The following is a 17281-nucleotide window of genomic DNA, read 5'->3' as shown; positions in this document are numbered from 1 at the left end:
ATTTTTGTACGTGCAAAAAGTAATTAATTGCCAATTATACCTGCACTGAATAATTATTGGGTCTATTGGATTGTGTTGCCATGACGCAATATAATAAATTATTATACATAAAGGATACTTTTTTGATGGAATAAAAACGTGTTCTATTCCCTTCTAGTGGGTTCGATAGCATGCAATATTGTTAGCATATCGCTTATCCGACATGTATTACATCACTCTACCCAAGGAGAATGAGCATTAAATACTGTTACGATATTGCATGGCTGTCAAGACATGATGTCACACATTGGAGACGCAAAACTTCCATGCTAGCGAGCGACTGTGACTATCCGTAAACAAACGTGGCCACCAGGTTTGCGTCGTTAAATATGGAAGATTGAGAGAATTTTGAAAAAGAAAGACGCGCTGAACACCCGAAAGGAATGTAGTATTATAATAATAATAATAATCTCATCTCATTATCTCTAGCCGCTTTATCCTGTTCTACAGGGTCGCAGGCAAGCTGGAGCCTATCCCAGCTGACTATGGGCGAAAGGCGGGGTACACCCTGGACAAGTCGCCAGGTCATCACAGGGCTGACACATAGACACAGACAACCATTCACACTCACATTCACACCTATGGTCAATTTAGAGTCACCAGTTAACCTAACCTGCATGTCTTTGGACTGTGGGGGAAACCGGAGCACCCAGAGGAAACCCACGCGGACACGGGGAGAACATGCAAACTCCGCACAGAAAGGCCCTCGCCGGCCACGGGGCTCGAACCCGGACCTTCTTGCTGTGAGGCGACAGCGCTAACCACTACACCACCGTGCCGCCCGGAATAATAATAATAATAATAATAACAACCAGCAATACTGGCTGGCTTTTTTTTTATGGTATATCAGATACCAGATATTGGGGAAGCCATAACCAAATGGTTAGAGAAACAGCTTTGGGACCAAAAGGTCGCTGGTTCGATTCCCTGAACCAGCAGGATTGGCTTCAGTGCCATTGAGCAAGGCACCTAACCCCGAACTGCTCCGGCAAGTGTGGTAGCGTACCTTGTGTCTGATTAGCAAAAGAAAAATTGATGTGATTACCAGTTCAAGCAAGAACCCGGCCATAATAAAGATCAGATATGTTCCATTCAGTTACTCGTCTTTGACTCCTTCGATATTGTGCTAGCTGAATGGAACATATCTGATATACCACTCAAAGCCAGCCAGTATTATTTAAATATAAAATCCTACTGATGTTCGGACCAAGGAAGTTTAGCTACTGCAAATCTTTCATGACTGATATAAAACAAAGCATTCCCTTTTCCAACATGTAAATTTTGACTGAAGGTCTGTGCACGCTATCCTACTGTCAAAGCGCTACTATTTCCCTTCTGCCAAGAGGCTGATGGTTTGTGGTTTACCACATGCCACACGTAGGCAAATGAAGAATTTACTACACAACGATGCATGTAGCTCTGGTGGTTCCGAGCAACATGTCCTATGTAACTTCATCGTTGATCAAATCAGTTGCTCCCTTTTCCTGAAAAAAGCCAACCTGCACAACACCTCAGCCAAGAACATCATCAAATACAGGCCACAAGACGCTGAAAAAGGAAACCTGAGTGAGCGAGCGAGCGTATTCAAATAGAGCTGAATAAAAAAAAAAAAAATAAAAAAAACCCACTGCAACCTTTCAAACAGAAAAGACCAGAGGCGAAGACTGATGTCAGACAAACAGGAAAAAGTAAAACAGGCAACAGAAGGAAAGCTCTCATGCGATCAGATTAGTAGGAGAGGTGATGCAAAGTTAGCAGACGACACTAACTGCCATGAGCAACCCCAACTCACCTAAACTGTTGTTTTCCTTTATGCTTTTCTCCTGTAGTTGCTCTAACCGGACTGAAAAACGACAATGGGGGGGGGGGGGAGGAATGAGGGATGGCCAAAAATAAATAAATAAATAAATAAATAAATCTAATTCATTAATAAACAAACAAATAATTGCCTCCACAAAATGAAGATCATAACATCTTGAGCTGCACGGCTTTTTAGTTACTATTGCTTCAGTGATATTCTGTCTCCCGTTTATAAACCCTTTCATTATTCAGGGGTGATAGCGTTCCGGCGCCGCGCCGGATTTCCGGCGTACCGTGGCTGGGGAAAAAAAAAAAAAAAAAAAAAAATCTAGTTCGCCCATTGTCCTGTGTCATTCTGAGATGCGCAGATAGACAGTAAAGGGAATTCAGAATTCCCTTTACTGTCTATCTGCGCATCTCAGAATGACACAGGACAATGGGCGAACTGGGGGGGAAAAAAAATCTAGTTCGCCCATTGTCCTGTGTCATTCTGAGATGCGCAGATAGACAGTAAAGGGAATTCGGAATTCCCTTTACTGTCTATCTGCGCATCTCAGAATGACACAGGACAATGGGCGAACTAGATTTTTTTTTTCCCCCAGCCACGGTACGCCGGAAATCCGGCGCGGCGCCGGAACGCTATCACCCCTGCATTACTGTATTAAACTTCCACTTCCTGGTGGCAGGGCTGATGCTGATGGAAAATCCAGAAGGTTCTCTGCTCATCCAACCAGACTCATAAATGCTGGTGTGTGTGCGTGCGCGCGCAATACCTTGAAGAGCTGTGAGTCTCTCGTTGGTGAAGTCGTTGTCTGCCTGTAGTGCCTCGATGCGCGCTTGAAGTGCTTGCTCTTTCTCTTCCATCTCCTCGATTCGCAGCTGCAGCTCCTTCTTTTCATTCTGGCCTTTTTGCGTGAGCTCCTCCTGCTTGCCTTCGGCCAGCTGAAAGATGAAGGGAAAGAAAAAAAAGCAGCAAAGGCAAATGATCATGAAGCGCTCTGAAACACAAATGTGGGCTCAATTTCTGCATCCTGAAGGAAACCGTGAACTGGCCTCACCTTGATCTTGTCAGTGAGATCCTTAATCTCGTTCACAGCTCCATTATACTTGTTCGCCAGCTCTCTCAGCTCTTCCTGAGTTCGCTCATTCATCTCCTTTAGGTGCGTACATTCATCTTCGGTGTTACTCAGAGTCCGCTACAAAAGCACAGCGAGATCACTCGAGGTCAAGCAGGTCATGAGATAAGATCAAGTTTATTCATCCCTCGGTGGGGAAAATGTACATGCTACAACAGCTCAAATAGAAAGAGTCAGGAATAAACAGTAACCAAAAAAAAAAAATGGAGTGCAATAAAAGTATAACAAGTGCTCTGAGAGGACAATATCCCCTGCTGGCAACTCTGCCATAACTCTGATAAAATGTGACTGAATTGAACAAAATTGCAATATGCGTATTACTGATATAACAAAGAATCCTGTCAAGGTTCGTGAAATTCCTCCAAAAATTGAGAGGAGTTGATTTCAGAAGGTGAGTACCAATGGTTGCGTTAGACTTTTTCATTGTCCGTCATTTTGACGGACAGGATCGTAAAAATTCCGTCATTGTCCATTATTATCTGTCATTTTATTTTAACTTTTAAATGAAAATGTATATAGGCTATAAATGCTATACATTTAATAGCTTGTGTTTTCATGGACTCATTTTCATTTAAAAATTAATTCACAGAACAAGCTTGTATTATTTAATCATTTATTTATGTATTTATGATGCAAAAAGATGAACAGAGATTCTGACGTTCGGTCACTTGTGAACCCATTTTCCCTCCGATAAAAACATTGCGGCTGCTGTGCTTATATGAACAATGTTATTTTACAACGTAGCAAGACAATTGCAGTTAAAATATGAACAGTCCACTACAACGATTTAAGTGACAGTCTAATTTGACCTGTTTGCGTGAGCTCAAACCTTCCTTCTGGCCCGCATGGATTTAAATTGGAAGCTCGCTTGTGCATAATCAAAGTCGTCAACGGAGACTGCTGCCGAGGCAACTGTCATTAAATTTTGCGTCTTTGCCTCGGACAGACGACTTCTCATTGACGTTTTAATTTTATTCTGAAGGCTGAATCCGCGCTCTGCTGCGACACTGGAGACTGGAATAACCAGCGCCACTTCAGCCAAAGTTCTCAAGTCGGGAAACATTTCTCCCAGGGAAGTGATCAGAAGCCGGCAAGAGCCTCTGAAAGTTGGATTTCCCGACCCTGCTAGTACTCTCTTCATAGGGAGGAAATCCTGCAGCATGCGCTCTTTCTGCACCAGTGGTGCAGCTGCACCCCGCGGTGACCCGTAGTGGACTGACACGGAAGGTCTTAAATAAAACGAAGTTAATGTTTAAATGTTAGTTTGTCTACCCGTGCTCTCATTAAAATGATAGTTTAGCAGATATTCGAGCAGTGATGTTCCTAAGCTTCCTAAGCTTGCTGGGGAAGAATACAATAAATCGATATTTGTTTCATTTTAAAAACAAGAAAACAACTAGCCTAAATGAGCGCTATTGCATTAAGACGTACAGGCAGGGAAACGACACAAACAACCCAATGCATCTCTTTTTTTAATATCAAAAATGACGTGTCTTCTGCAGAGAAGGGAAACATTAATCCATCTCACTGTGCTAGTGGTTAGAAAAGTCCTAGCGCGGTCAGGAGCGCAATGGGGGGGACAGCCTTGCGCAGTGGCTACAATGTGAGTAGCCTATGCACTGAACATCAAGACTGCCGCAACGTCGGCTCAGATTGAAAGTGACGGCAGTGAAGACTATGTATACTGTATGTAAGAAAACTCTGCCACAACTTGCCAATCATTTCAATTGTGTTTCATTATGTTTTATTATTGTTATTATTAGGCTGTTATTGGTAATGGTAACGGTAAACATCCGTCAAAATGACCGATGGCCTTCAGATTTTTCCGTCATAGCTAAAAAAAAAAAAAAATCCGTCAATGACGGACAATTGTCGGTTAACGCGACCTACGAGGAGTACCCTTCCCAGGACGGACGAACAGACATCACCGCAACAATCCCCCTTCGGGCCTTTCGGCCAGCGGAGGATAATAAAAATTGTGAGAGAAGTTGATTTCAGAAAGCGAGCACACCTTGATGAAATTGCCAAAGTACAAGTTTGTTAATAATCAAGGGCATAACTCTGGGAAAATTTGCCCAAATGAAACTAAATTTCAGTGTGTGTGTATAACTGCCATATAACAAAGCCTTTTGCCAAGTTTGGTGAAATTCCTCCACAAATTGAGAGGAGTTGATGTCAGACGGCGAGCACACCTTCATGAAATTATTCAAGTACAAGGTTGTTCATCAAGGGCTGTAACTCTGGTAAAATGCGACCGAAATGAACAAAATTACAACATGCGTATTACGGTACCGACATATAACATAGAATCCTGCCAAGTTTCATGAAATTCCTCCAAAAATTGTGAGAGGAGTTGATCTCAGAAAGTGAGCGCCCTTCCTGGGACGGATGGAATTCGCCATGACGTAATCCCCCTTTGGGCCTTTCGGCCAGTGGGGGATAAAAAGTAACAGGGGCTATGTGCATAATATACATGACTAAATAAGAGTAGAACTTGAATAAGAATAGTACTTCAACTGAAATAGAAATAGAATAGTGCCCCAGGTAGTGAATGCACACTATGACACAGCACAAAACAGATAATGAGGATGGACTGTGTGTGTAGAGGAACCCAAGAAAAAAAAAAAAAGACGCAGACTAAGAACATAATTGTACACAACAATATAAGAGTGAGGGTGTTTTCACACCTGGTCCCCTTTAAAGGAACCAGACTCAGTCCTCTTTAAGTGGACCAACAGAAAAAGAACTCGGTTCTTTTTGTGTTCACACTGTGAATTTATTACAAAGAGGACTGGGTTCTCTTTCTGGTCCAGTTAAGCTTTGATGGGGCCTCAGTCCTCTTTCTGTTCACACCAGGTCCTCTAGAGCCCTCAGACCCCCAGTGCACGGAATTCTGGGTAATTTTCTCTTGAATCAAAATGTCTGCTGCCATGCTTGCCCTGCTGTATTCTTTGATCAAAATAGTGCGGATTAAGGAAAATAAATTTATTCCAGCTATCTATGAGCACAAAACACGGCTGGGAAGTTCCAAAAGGAAGTTGAGTTTCCCTGCTAGTCACGTGACCAACTACGGCAAACAAAGAAGGTTAAACTACAGTGAAAAAGGCGAAGTGAACCCGGTGCGCTTTTTGTTCACAATGCGCAGATTAGGCGAACCGTACCGTTGATTTTTAGCGAACCGTACTGAGACCACCTCCTGAGGTGGTCTCAGTTCGGTTCGCTTTAAAGGGGTCTGGGTACGGTTGGAGTGTTCACATACGCGCAAAAAATGCTGAGTCATTGATCTGAGTTCGGTTAGATGGCTGAAAGGGACCAAGTGTGAAAACACCCCGAGACATAAATAAAAATAATACTTGCAAATGAAAAGGATATCGTACCAAATAATAATACTGCACAGCGCACGTCATCCTGTATTTACCCATGCACACTTGATCACACAGTCGAGTTTACCTCCACTTCAGACAGCTTCCGAACCACCTCGATTTTCTCCTGAAGAACCCGCCTCAGGGACTCTTTGGCTGTCGTCTCGTAGTTGAGTTTGTCCTCCGTTAAGGCTACAAGCTCCTTTCGGATGCCGTCCTCCGTTTGGTTCTGGAAAGATTGTAAAAAAAAAAATTATCATAGAGTGTTGTGATGAATTAGGACTGTTTAGTAAACGAACGAGTCTTACTTTTGAATACGCCTGCAACTGGTTCCCCATCACCTCCAATCTCGAGAGTAACCGGTCTTCATCAATTAAAGCCTGCAGAGATCCAGAGTCACAAAACAATACAAACGTCAGAGGAACCGTTCAAGTGAAAAATACAACCAAGCTTGTAAACCTGTGATACTTTGTGCTGTTTTGAGGCAGTGCGTTTAATAACCAGAATTTGATCCAAACTCTTAGGCTACGTTCACACTGCAGGCTGAAGTGACTCAAATCCGATCTTTTCGCCCATATGTGACCTGTATCCGATCTTTTATTGACAATATGAACGACACAGATCCGATTTTTTCAAATCCGACCCAGGCCGTTTGGATATGTGGTCCTAATTCCGATTCCTATCCGCTCTTTTCATATGCGACTTCAGTCTGAACCGCCAGGTCGCATTCATCCGACTTACACGTCATCAACAAGCCACAAATGTCACTATTCTGCGCTGAAGTAGGCGGCGGGTCTCTCAAAAAAGTTACAACAACATGGCGCATAATCACGGGCGCAGATAGAGGGTGGGACTCGTCCCACCCAGATTTAAATTCACCTCGTTCGGTCCCCCCCACTTATAGGGAGGAAAAAACGTCTATGCTGTCTTTCTTTGCATAAGGCAAACCTCACGGAAAAATCAAAAGACTAATTACCATTCGGTTTATTGAGGTGCACAGCAGTGTATACATAGTTGCAACAACTCACATAAAACAAAACAAAGACTGATATTCGGTTGGTTGAGCTGCGCAGACTGCACAGGTTGCGAGCTCGAGCTTGGTTGCTATGGTTACTAACAACAAGTTTGACAGGCATATCGGGGTTGGGGTTGGTTTGCTGGCAGCTTTGTCCCCCCCAGTTTTTTGTCCCTCCCAGTTCAAAAAACGCATCTGCGCCCCTGCGCATGACGACAATGCGAGGGACGCTTCGGGCTGTGAAGGTTCTGAATCTTCTCAATGGAAGGACGCAGAGGTTAGGGAGCTGATTTCCATTTGGGGGGATGCAGCTATTCAAGCTAGACTGGATGAGTCATACCGCAACCGGGCGGCTTTACTTCCGTAAACACTGGCCATGCTCACTGCGTGTGACGTCGTCGTATCCTGCAACGCGCATGCGGAACACTTTTAGGTCGCTTTTCGTTCATACTGAGGATCACATACAAGTCGCATATATTTGTTAATCTGAACGACCTCACAAAAAAATCGGATTTCACAAAAAAATCGGAATTGAGCATTAAGCCTTGCAGTGTGAACGTAGCGCTAGAAGCTGTCGATTGCTCCAGTTCACCCTCTTTGGTGGAAACATTTCCCACCATCTAAAATGAATTTTTAATAGATTTTCACAAATCCATTGTCCAGGGTAGAAACTCTGGTGCTTGTGTATACAGGGTTTTACGGTAACCACTAGGCGCTTCAGGGGAGGAGGAGGAAGCTAACAATTGTGCGGCGGTTGCAGTAAAACCATATCCACGCTTATGGCCCTTTTCCACTACCCTTTTTCAGCTCACTTCAGCCCGACACGGCTCGCGTTTCGACTACTTCAGAACAGCACGACTCCGCTCGCTTCAGCCTTACTCAGCACCCAAAACTCGCACGGTTTTGGAGTAGGGCTGAAGCCAGCCAACCCGAGCCGAGTGGGGCTAGGGGCGTGAAGAGACACTCCCCCGTGCACTGATTGGTGAGGAGGAGTGTCCTCACACGCCCACACACGCCCCGCGAGCACGCTGGGATCTGTAAACACCGTAAACCCGGAAGAAGAAGAATTACAAATTACGAGAATTTCTGAAGCCTTATGCGCATCGCCTCATCTATACGCTCTTGCCAGTATCTGTTGGCGTTGTCGGTGACAACAAGCCACAGCACCAAGACCAGCAACACTAACGACTCCATGTCCTCCATGTTTATTGTTTACTATCCGGGTCATGAGACTGCCGCTTAAAAGGTCAGTGATGTCACTGTTTGCGCCGCCTAACGACATCACGTGACGTCCACCCACTTTTGCTAACTCCACCCAATGTGTCCACCCACTTCCAGCCAGCACGGTTCAGCGCGGTTGTAGTCGAAATGCAACTCCAACAGCCCCACTCAGCCCGACTCAGCACGGCACGGCTCAGCCCGACTCAGCCGCGTTGATAGTGGAAAAGCGGCATTACAGTCCAGTTTCTAGCATTAACAAGCTGAACGGTGCGGTTTGAATGCAGCCGTGCTGGGTGGTTTAGGAGATCACGCAGCATTTTAATCACTTCCTAATTATCAAATGTCATTAAAACGATCTGTACAGTCAGTTTTGTTTTGCAAAAAAGTTACAGTTTTGATTATTTCCTGCAACTCAAACACTTAACTGATAACTATATCAGGGTCTGATATTATTCAAGCTGAACATACAGTTGTAATGAGCTCAAAATATTCGCCATCCATTTATCTTGACGGAAGAGTCATTCGAGAATTCGGGGTACGTTTCGCGTCTCCAAGATAAACCTTTTGTTATTTTCCACAAAATAAATCTTTATTGAATCAGTTTTGAACAATAATGCAAAATTATGACAAACTTTCACCAATAGCAATGTTTGATCTACATTTTAGACCCAATTTATCCATAAAACATTCACTAAATGACTCTCCGCCCCCGCCATTACTGACTGTCTTACATTCAACTCGAATAAACATGAAGTGATTCAGTCTAACAATCTGTTTTTGGGGGGCTCATTCTATTAACTGTTATAAAATCAATTGCGTAGAAAGTCTATTTTTTGTATTATGTGAAATTTCACTTAGAATTTTTTTTTTAAATCCGTCCCAATGTTCTTGTCAACTCTGTCATAAAACCGCATAAAAGCCACAAAGACTTTTAATAATACGCATGACACCTGCACCGAGAGACGTCACTTCCTCTGGCAGGAAACTTCAGAAAGGCAGCGAGGTGCGTCATGTTTCTTCTCTGATTAATTTGAACACGATGTTGACGATACACCAACAGCAGATTAATTATTTGTCAAATCTGTTACTGTGATATTGGAGTGAATCTCTCACTTATTTTTAAAGGGGTACCAAATATAATATATACAGTTGCTGATGTGACAAAGTAACGTATTCTTAAGTGTTCTATCAAATTTATATACTAGAAAACAACGAAATATCTTGGTAATTGTAAATATAATAGTCGGTACGCTAAACGGCACAAGAGTCGCCATTTTTAAAAGACCATGGCGTCAGCGCTACCCACTGCACTAGGAGAGAAGCGTGTAATCATGGCGTCGGGCGCATCAAGTGAAAGCGACAGCTCTGTCGAATCATACGAAGAGATCCCGCAAAAGACACGTCTGGAGTATCGTTATGCTTTCCATCGGTCCTGTTATTACACCCGAAAGCAACACACTGTGGCATTGTGTAGCCGATCACTTACAATTCATCCTACTTTCCGATTCACACGTGCTATTCCCAACCTCAATGAGCCAACACAACTGGGCGCATACATACGTCATGAGTGTTACGCAGAGAAAATGAACGTGCGTTCTGATTGGATAAAATTAATATCATGGTGGGCTGTTCAAACTGCGGAAATAGTTTGCTCGAGCTACTTTCAAAACACTATAACTTTCCAACCTTAGAACAAAAAACTTTTGTAAGTCTTGAATAAGGTTCGTCAATGTGTGTTTTATTGTTATATTTACTCTATATATTGCCCTCTGTTCCCCTTTAAAAAACAATATGATGAAAACCATAAAACTGTTTCTCTATACATGCCATGTGGTAGCTAGTTTGAGATTAGCATGTGGAGTTAAGACACAAAACGGTGGGAAGTGTCAACTCTGTTATCATCAATTCTGTTAATGGATTGCCCAGTTTAATGATCACAGAGCTGATGACTAACAGAGTTGACGCTTGAAATGTACCCGCGATTATAGAATGGGCCAGAAAGCGACGGCGCGTCTTTCAAGCAGGAAAAACTTGGACGACATGACGAGTAATCTTTTTTTCTTCTGGTGCTCTTTGGTCCCGTCTCTGCTTTATTGTCTGTTTACTTCAAAATGTGACCTTGTTGATTAATAACTACATTCGAACAAATCAACTGGGACTGCATGGTACCCCCCCCCAAAAAAAAAAAAAAAATAGCAAGAGGGAAGGGACGAGAGAAAAGAGAGGAAACAAACACCACACCCCACCCCACATTTGATTACTTGCGTGTCACTGTGGGACTCATTTACTTTATCACGGTCAGGTTGCCTGTGGTTTAAATGACTAATTTGTTCACAGGACGCATAACTTCAAGCACGTCCTCAGACCCGATCAACACTTCTTGCAAAAGAACTCAAATCGTTACTATTTATTTATTGAATAGTGCAGTATAATGCTTTAGTGCACACAACGTGTTCGCCCTTAAGGCCAATTTATGCTGACAACCCAGTCCTCGCAGACGGCATCGCAGATGGTGTCTGCGTAGCCCCCCCCACCTTCGCAGACGCTCTGCGCGCACCTCCCAAAAATTGTGACCACCGCAGAAGCCTCGCAGACAGCGTCGCAGACAAGAGGGCTCTGATTGGTCCACTCTACATCCGCTGTACACGCACTTCCGCTTCCCTACTTTCCCGGTTTGGTTTGTTTTCACGGCCGCCATTTTTAAAAACACGAGCGAAGATGGAGCAGCACGAAGAGCGGTTGATCGAGGAAGTACATACATCTATACGACTCCAGTTCTAGTCATTATAAGTAACCGGAGGATAAACACTCCACTAACCACACCCACCAACTACTCCTAGCGATTTCGCGACTTCGCGCCCCCTTGCGTTGTGGCGGTGAATAACATCGCGCACGCCTATTACTCCCCGCTCAACGATAAATTACAACTGTCTGCGAAAAGCTGTCTGCGAAAGCCTTGTCGCAAGAGCATGCAGAGGCCTTTACCTGCCAGCTGCTCTCAGAGGCCTCCTGTGTGCTGGCGAGGAGCCTCTGCAGCGTGGCTAACTTCTGCTCCAGCATCTGCTCCCTGTGTAAGGCCTCCTGGAGAAGTGAAAATGACACAAAAACAGCATTACAGCGCATCAGCTACACCAATTATTTAGCATCCTTACAGCATGATTTAATATCGCCGTCTTTGGTATGTATCCTACCAAAATGAACTCTGGACATCTTCTGTATTTTAAAAATCATTAAAGTGACCACTAGGGGTCAGCGTGGCTCCATACCTGCAGGTACTGGGACAGCTGAAACAGTTCCTGAGAGTACATACTGGGCGTATTTGCAGCAACCTGGAGGGTAAAAAGCAAACCAGCGTAAAAACAGAGCAACCTCACAACCTCAGGCAAGGTCTTACCTTAGACCAGGGAATCATTTTAATTAACGGCATGAGCACAAGGACGCACAAGCACGCACGTGCGCGCGCGCACACGCCCTGTGCTTCATGGAGAAATTCTGATGGGAATACTGAACTAGTGGTGTCGTTAATACTTAACAATACCCAGAAATATATTTCTGGCCAACGCATCCGACTTGTTCCCACACACTCCACTGAAACCAACCTTGAGGCAACTCGATACAAATCTAGACCTCCCTGTCAACACTGAGAATGTTGGGAAAACTCACAGGATGCTGGATTTCTGTGAGTCCACATGCCCATGTGAGAGCAGACAGAAACCGGTCGATTCAGACATGGTGCCAGATCCTGAGTCAGATATACATGATGGGAAGCACAACGTAATGAGCATCTGTGAATGGGCAAAGCGCTGGCAGGCCCGCATTCCTGAGGGCTGAGAGGGAAGCAACACCGACTACACCCTCTCTCGGAGAGCACAGACATGCCAAAAGGAGGCGCAAGGATCAAGTAATGCCATCATGCACATCCTGGAAGCATCGTAAACTAGTAATAGATCAGAATTTTAAAGTTGGACATGAATACAGGCTTGATAAATAAACAAAGCTAGGAACTGTGTTTGAAAATCAGCTGCACTTTCCAAAGGTGACGTAACGAGGACTACAAACCAAATCGCAAGCAGAAATTTCACCATCATGAGGACAGACAGCACTTCACATGAGAATGAAAAATATCCATGACTGACTTCACAACTGGCAGCAACACATGCAGACGTGTGTTAATTGTAAAAAAAAAAAAAAAAAAAAAAAAAAAAAAAGAGTCACATTTATATTCTTTACCCATTTTAATACTCAATTTACCATCCCTCGTGTTTTTTTTTCTACATTATTGCTCATTTTATTCAACATCAATCTCAGCGAAAAAGCCTACTGTCTCCATGCGAGATCAGAGTAACAAAACGATGACCACAGAGTCCGAGTAATGATGATAGATTTATAAAGCACCATTTCCGCGAGTTCAATAATGCAGTTACAGTTACAAGTCAAAGGCCTGATTAAACAAATGCATCTAGAGTTTTGAGATGTTCATCCAGTCCTTGATGTCTCATTCTCATCTCATTATCTCTAGCCGCTTTATCCTGTTCTACGGGGTCGCAGGCAAGCTGGAGCCTATCCCAGCTGACTACGGGCGAAAGGCGGGGTACACCCTGGACAAGTCGCCAGGTCATCACAGGGCTGACACATAGACACAGACAACCATTCACACTCACATTCACACCTACGGTCAATTTAGAGTCACCAGTTAACCTAACCTGCATGTCTTTGGACTGTGGGGGAAACCGGAGCACCCGGAGGAAACCCACGCGGACACGGGGAGAACATGCAAACTCCACACAGAAAGGCTCTCGCCGGCCCCGGGGCTCGAACCCGGACCTTCTTGCTGTGAGGCGACAGCGCTAACCACTACACCACCGTGCTGCCCCAGTCCTTGATGCCTTCTGGTAAATCGTTCCATGGTTCAGGAACAGCAATACAAAAAGCACGGCTTCCAAGTCTTGAGATTAAAGGAAGGTTTCTTTTAGAGATTCCTACTGGAGGAACGGCAGGGACGCGATGGCTTGTAAGGAGTAATGAGATTCTTAAGGTAGTCGGGAGCAATGTCATGAAGTGTCTTTTTTTTTTTTTTTAACTTTATTTATCGAGGGTGACATAAAATATCACATGATAATATACATATGGCCCTCATGTATATGCAAGTGTCTTATAGGTCAGGATCAGAATTTTAAACTTTACACGATAGTGGCCAGGCAGCCAGTGAAGCTGCTTAAGGATTGGCATTACATGATCAAACTTGGAAGGCAACGAGAGAAGGCCTGCAGCAGCTTCTTAATTAGATGTGAAGGAAGGCCATACAACTGAGCACTGCAGTAATCAAGCTTTGAGGTAACTTGGATAATCTTCGTCGCAAGATCCTTTCTGACCTTTGCACTGTTTCAAAGATGATAAAATGGAACTTCACAAGTAGCTGTTACATGGAACTTCATGGAAAGACATTCATCAAACCTAACAATGTTACGTGCCGGTTCAGAGAAGAATAACGGTTAGTATCAGGAAGAAGAGGCTCAAAGGCAGGGTGAGAAGACTTAATTAGATTTCAGCTTGATCCCAAAAATGGGATTATGTGTTCCAAGCACGAATGCAGCTCTGGTCTTCAGAGAGAGAGAGACATCTGTCTGTCTGAGATGCCAACCTTTCAATAAACAGATCTGTAGTCCGGGGCCGAAGAATCTGTAGTTTTCGGTTGCAAACTGTATGCGCGCATATCTATATATGAGTGATTCCATGCTTATGGGTATTGAAATGGGGACATGAACTTATTTTTAAAAATTCACCTAAAACCATTTCTTTTTTTACCATCAGGTCACAAAACATGTAATCTTTAATGAATGATATGTTAAAAGATAACTTTAATTTTCTGAGATGTAATAAAAACATATTTATATGCCAAAGTCAAGCCTATGAGTTCCAAAATGATGTCTGTTACATTACTTCTGTTACGATTGTCCATCTCGCGTCTGTTACAAATTAATTACAATCTAGCTATATACCATGTTAACCTTATTGAAAGAATGTGTATGTTTATTCTACTACACATGTTTATTAATTATATTTGCTAAAACATCACCTTCCTATGTTTCAAAAAGTAATTCTACATTGTTAAAATTGAGAATATATATGTCCACAACACTTCTGTTACGTTCTGACTTTGGCATATAAATATGTTTTTATTACATCTCAGAAAATTAAAGTTATCCTTTAACATATCATTCATTAAAGATTACATGTTTTGTGACCTGATGGTAAAAAAAGAAATGGTTTTAGGTGAATTTTTAAAAATAAGTTCATGTCCCCATAAGCGTGGAATCACTCATATATATATATTATATTAATATATCCATCCATCCCCCAACAGGGGGAGAACAAAAATAAATAAAATAAAATACCCTCCACCACACAGGAGTGCAGTTATATTGTAGAATTGTTCTAATTATTGTTCTAAAATAAATGTGAAGACTTAAACATGACTCCTTTAACTGTTTGCTCAGGTCCAAATGCTCTGGAACAGGAGCTGCAGGGAGGGGTCCTGCAGGTGACCGTCCTCATCCGACAAACCCCCCACCGCAAACCAGTAAACTTAAGGGAAACACGGTATACAATACAATACAATAATAACAAAGCTGTGTAGAACTGTAAAATAGGTATTTATTGAAATTAAATGTCACAACTACTTACAAAAACTGAGGTAAAATGGTTTCCTGGCCAATAAAAGTGCTCTCAGTACAGCAGCAAGAAAAAAGTAACAAAAAGTGCAGGTCATTTACATAAGGGAAAAACGGTTAGAAACAACATAGAGTGCAACATTTACTAGGCTACTTATGGCACATCTTGCAAGTCTTGTCCTTGCAGGCCATCCTTCTGGGTTTTTCAAAAAACAGCTCCAGTGCTCTGCTGTAATTGAACTGCCCTACTGGTGGGCCATTTATGCTAATCGTCATGCAGGCTGTGAGGCTGTCACCCTGCAGCCTACTTCGCAGGTCTGTTTTGATCTACACACAGAGAGAAATGAATACAAGATATTTAACTCAGTAGTCATCTAACATCATGATTTTATTATATAAAATATCTAAATATAAATTTTATATTGCCTACCTTAATACATTTATATTAGGCCTACTTATATTAGCACATGAACATTATATAGCATTAGGCTATATAATTATATTATCTTACTTATATTAGTACATGAAAATTAAATTTCACTGTAACAGTGCAAATGCACCGTTTAGATGAGCAGTTACAAATACAACTTACCTTCTTATTCCACCGACGATAATGGCAACGTCTCGACTTTCCCGCTGAACCGTTGAATTTAAAATTAAAATGTTTGTAAATATGGCCTCAAGAACATATGGCGTAGTAATATATCCAACCACTAGGTGCCGCAGTTTAGTCTAGCTGTCAGTCCCTGCGCTGAAATGCATTACCACTTCGGGGTTTTTTTGACGCTTTTTTTTTTTTTCTTGGAACCTTGCTAGGGCGGGCGGTCGAGTTACCCAGGGCGGCCGCCTTGCCTGGAAAGTGCTGGGGGAAACACTGAGCGACGACATATCACGAAAGCTTTGAACAATTCCCGCGGATTTCATCCTTCCGAAAATGCGGAACGGACTGAATTTTCTTCGATCATGGCGGAGTTCAACGTACCAAACAAAAATGCGAAACGAACTGATTTTTTTTCCGATCACTGCGAAATTCGTAGTTTCGAATTAACTGGTCGTAGTGGTGCAAAAGTGGCAGAAAATCGTATAAAATACGAAAATTTCGTAGTGGTTGGCATCTCTGGTGTGTGTGTGAGAGTGTGAGAGAACTGCTTCCTCTCCAGCTCGTGTCCTGTCAGAACAGATCTCCCACCCAGGTGATACTATGAGGGGGAAGTCAACCAGCATTATTAATGCTGGTTTGTAAATTATTCATAAAACACACTAAATAACATCTTCACTGACTGAAAACAAACAAACAAAAACCTCAAAGCAAGTGGATATTCATGAATCTCAATCATGTTTTATTAATTTGTTTGTTAAACATAATGAACGGTTATACTGTTAAGATGTGGGATTAAAGACGTTGCATTTGTTCTGCACTGTGAAATTCTTGATTCCGACTGGTCAGGTGGTGTTTAATAATTTTCTCAGCAGCTCTGACTGTAGTTTGAGCTTCAAAGCAAAATCACAGGTTTATATTCAAGCGCTTGCTCCAATATATTGTTTCTATAATAAATGTAAGGAGAACATTTCACAAAACACAAAAAAGCCTAAATAAGGCTGTCGCTCGTACTGCCCAAGATGCCGATAAGTTTGTCACTATGACAGGTGGCGCCACCATCTTGACAACTTTTACGCACACCCGCCTGGGGAACATTGGAAGTGAGTTTGATCGAAATCCGATCAATTCTGTAGGAGAAGCAATTTTTGTAAATTGTGGACGGACAACGCCTGATCGCATCAGCTCATCCAACCGGGCCTACAGCCGGATGAGCTAAAAAAAAAAAAAAAAAAAAAAAAAAAAATTGTTTTGGATAGCGTTGGAATTTGCTCTGCTCATAAAGATTGAAATCTGCTTCATGGAGATCGCTCACGGTGCTCAGTAAATCGTGCTTGCCATGAGCGACAACCACAGGCTTCAGAAAAACGGACTTTCGTTTAGGATTATGATTTCATTTTTTGACTTGAAGAAAAATAAGCCACAAAAAACAAAATTGC

The 17281-nt window shown here is 42.7% G+C and overlaps 1 protein-coding gene across 13 annotated transcripts in view; it reads right to left on the bottom strand.

Moving 5' to 3' along the window:
- Window positions 1-17281, bottom strand: part of slmapa (sarcolemma associated protein a) — a 168120-nt gene that overhangs the window by 37017 nt on the left and 113822 nt on the right. For all 13 annotated transcript variants that reach the window (XM_060910069.1, XM_060910071.1, XM_060910074.1 and 10 more), the window contains 7 exons: window positions 11840-11902; window positions 11559-11654; window positions 6646-6717; window positions 6426-6566; window positions 2898-3035; window positions 2613-2781; window positions 1832-1882 (listed from right to left, as the gene is read on the bottom strand). In XM_060910069.1, the coding sequence (XP_060766052.1) occupies window positions 1832-1882; window positions 2613-2781; window positions 2898-3035; window positions 6426-6566; window positions 6646-6717; window positions 11559-11654; window positions 11840-11902 (730 nt within the window). The remainder of the gene's footprint in view (window positions 1-1831; window positions 1883-2612; window positions 2782-2897; window positions 3036-6425; window positions 6567-6645; window positions 6718-11558; window positions 11655-11839; window positions 11903-17281) is intronic.

The sequence above is a fragment of the Neoarius graeffei genome, chromosome 26 (assembly GCF_027579695.1).
Source record: "Neoarius graeffei isolate fNeoGra1 chromosome 26, fNeoGra1.pri, whole genome shotgun sequence".
NCBI lineage: Eukaryota > Metazoa > Chordata > Actinopteri > Siluriformes > Ariidae > Neoarius > Neoarius graeffei.
Note: the sequence above shows the minus strand (reverse complement) of the source record. Positions and strands in the feature narration are given on the sequence as shown.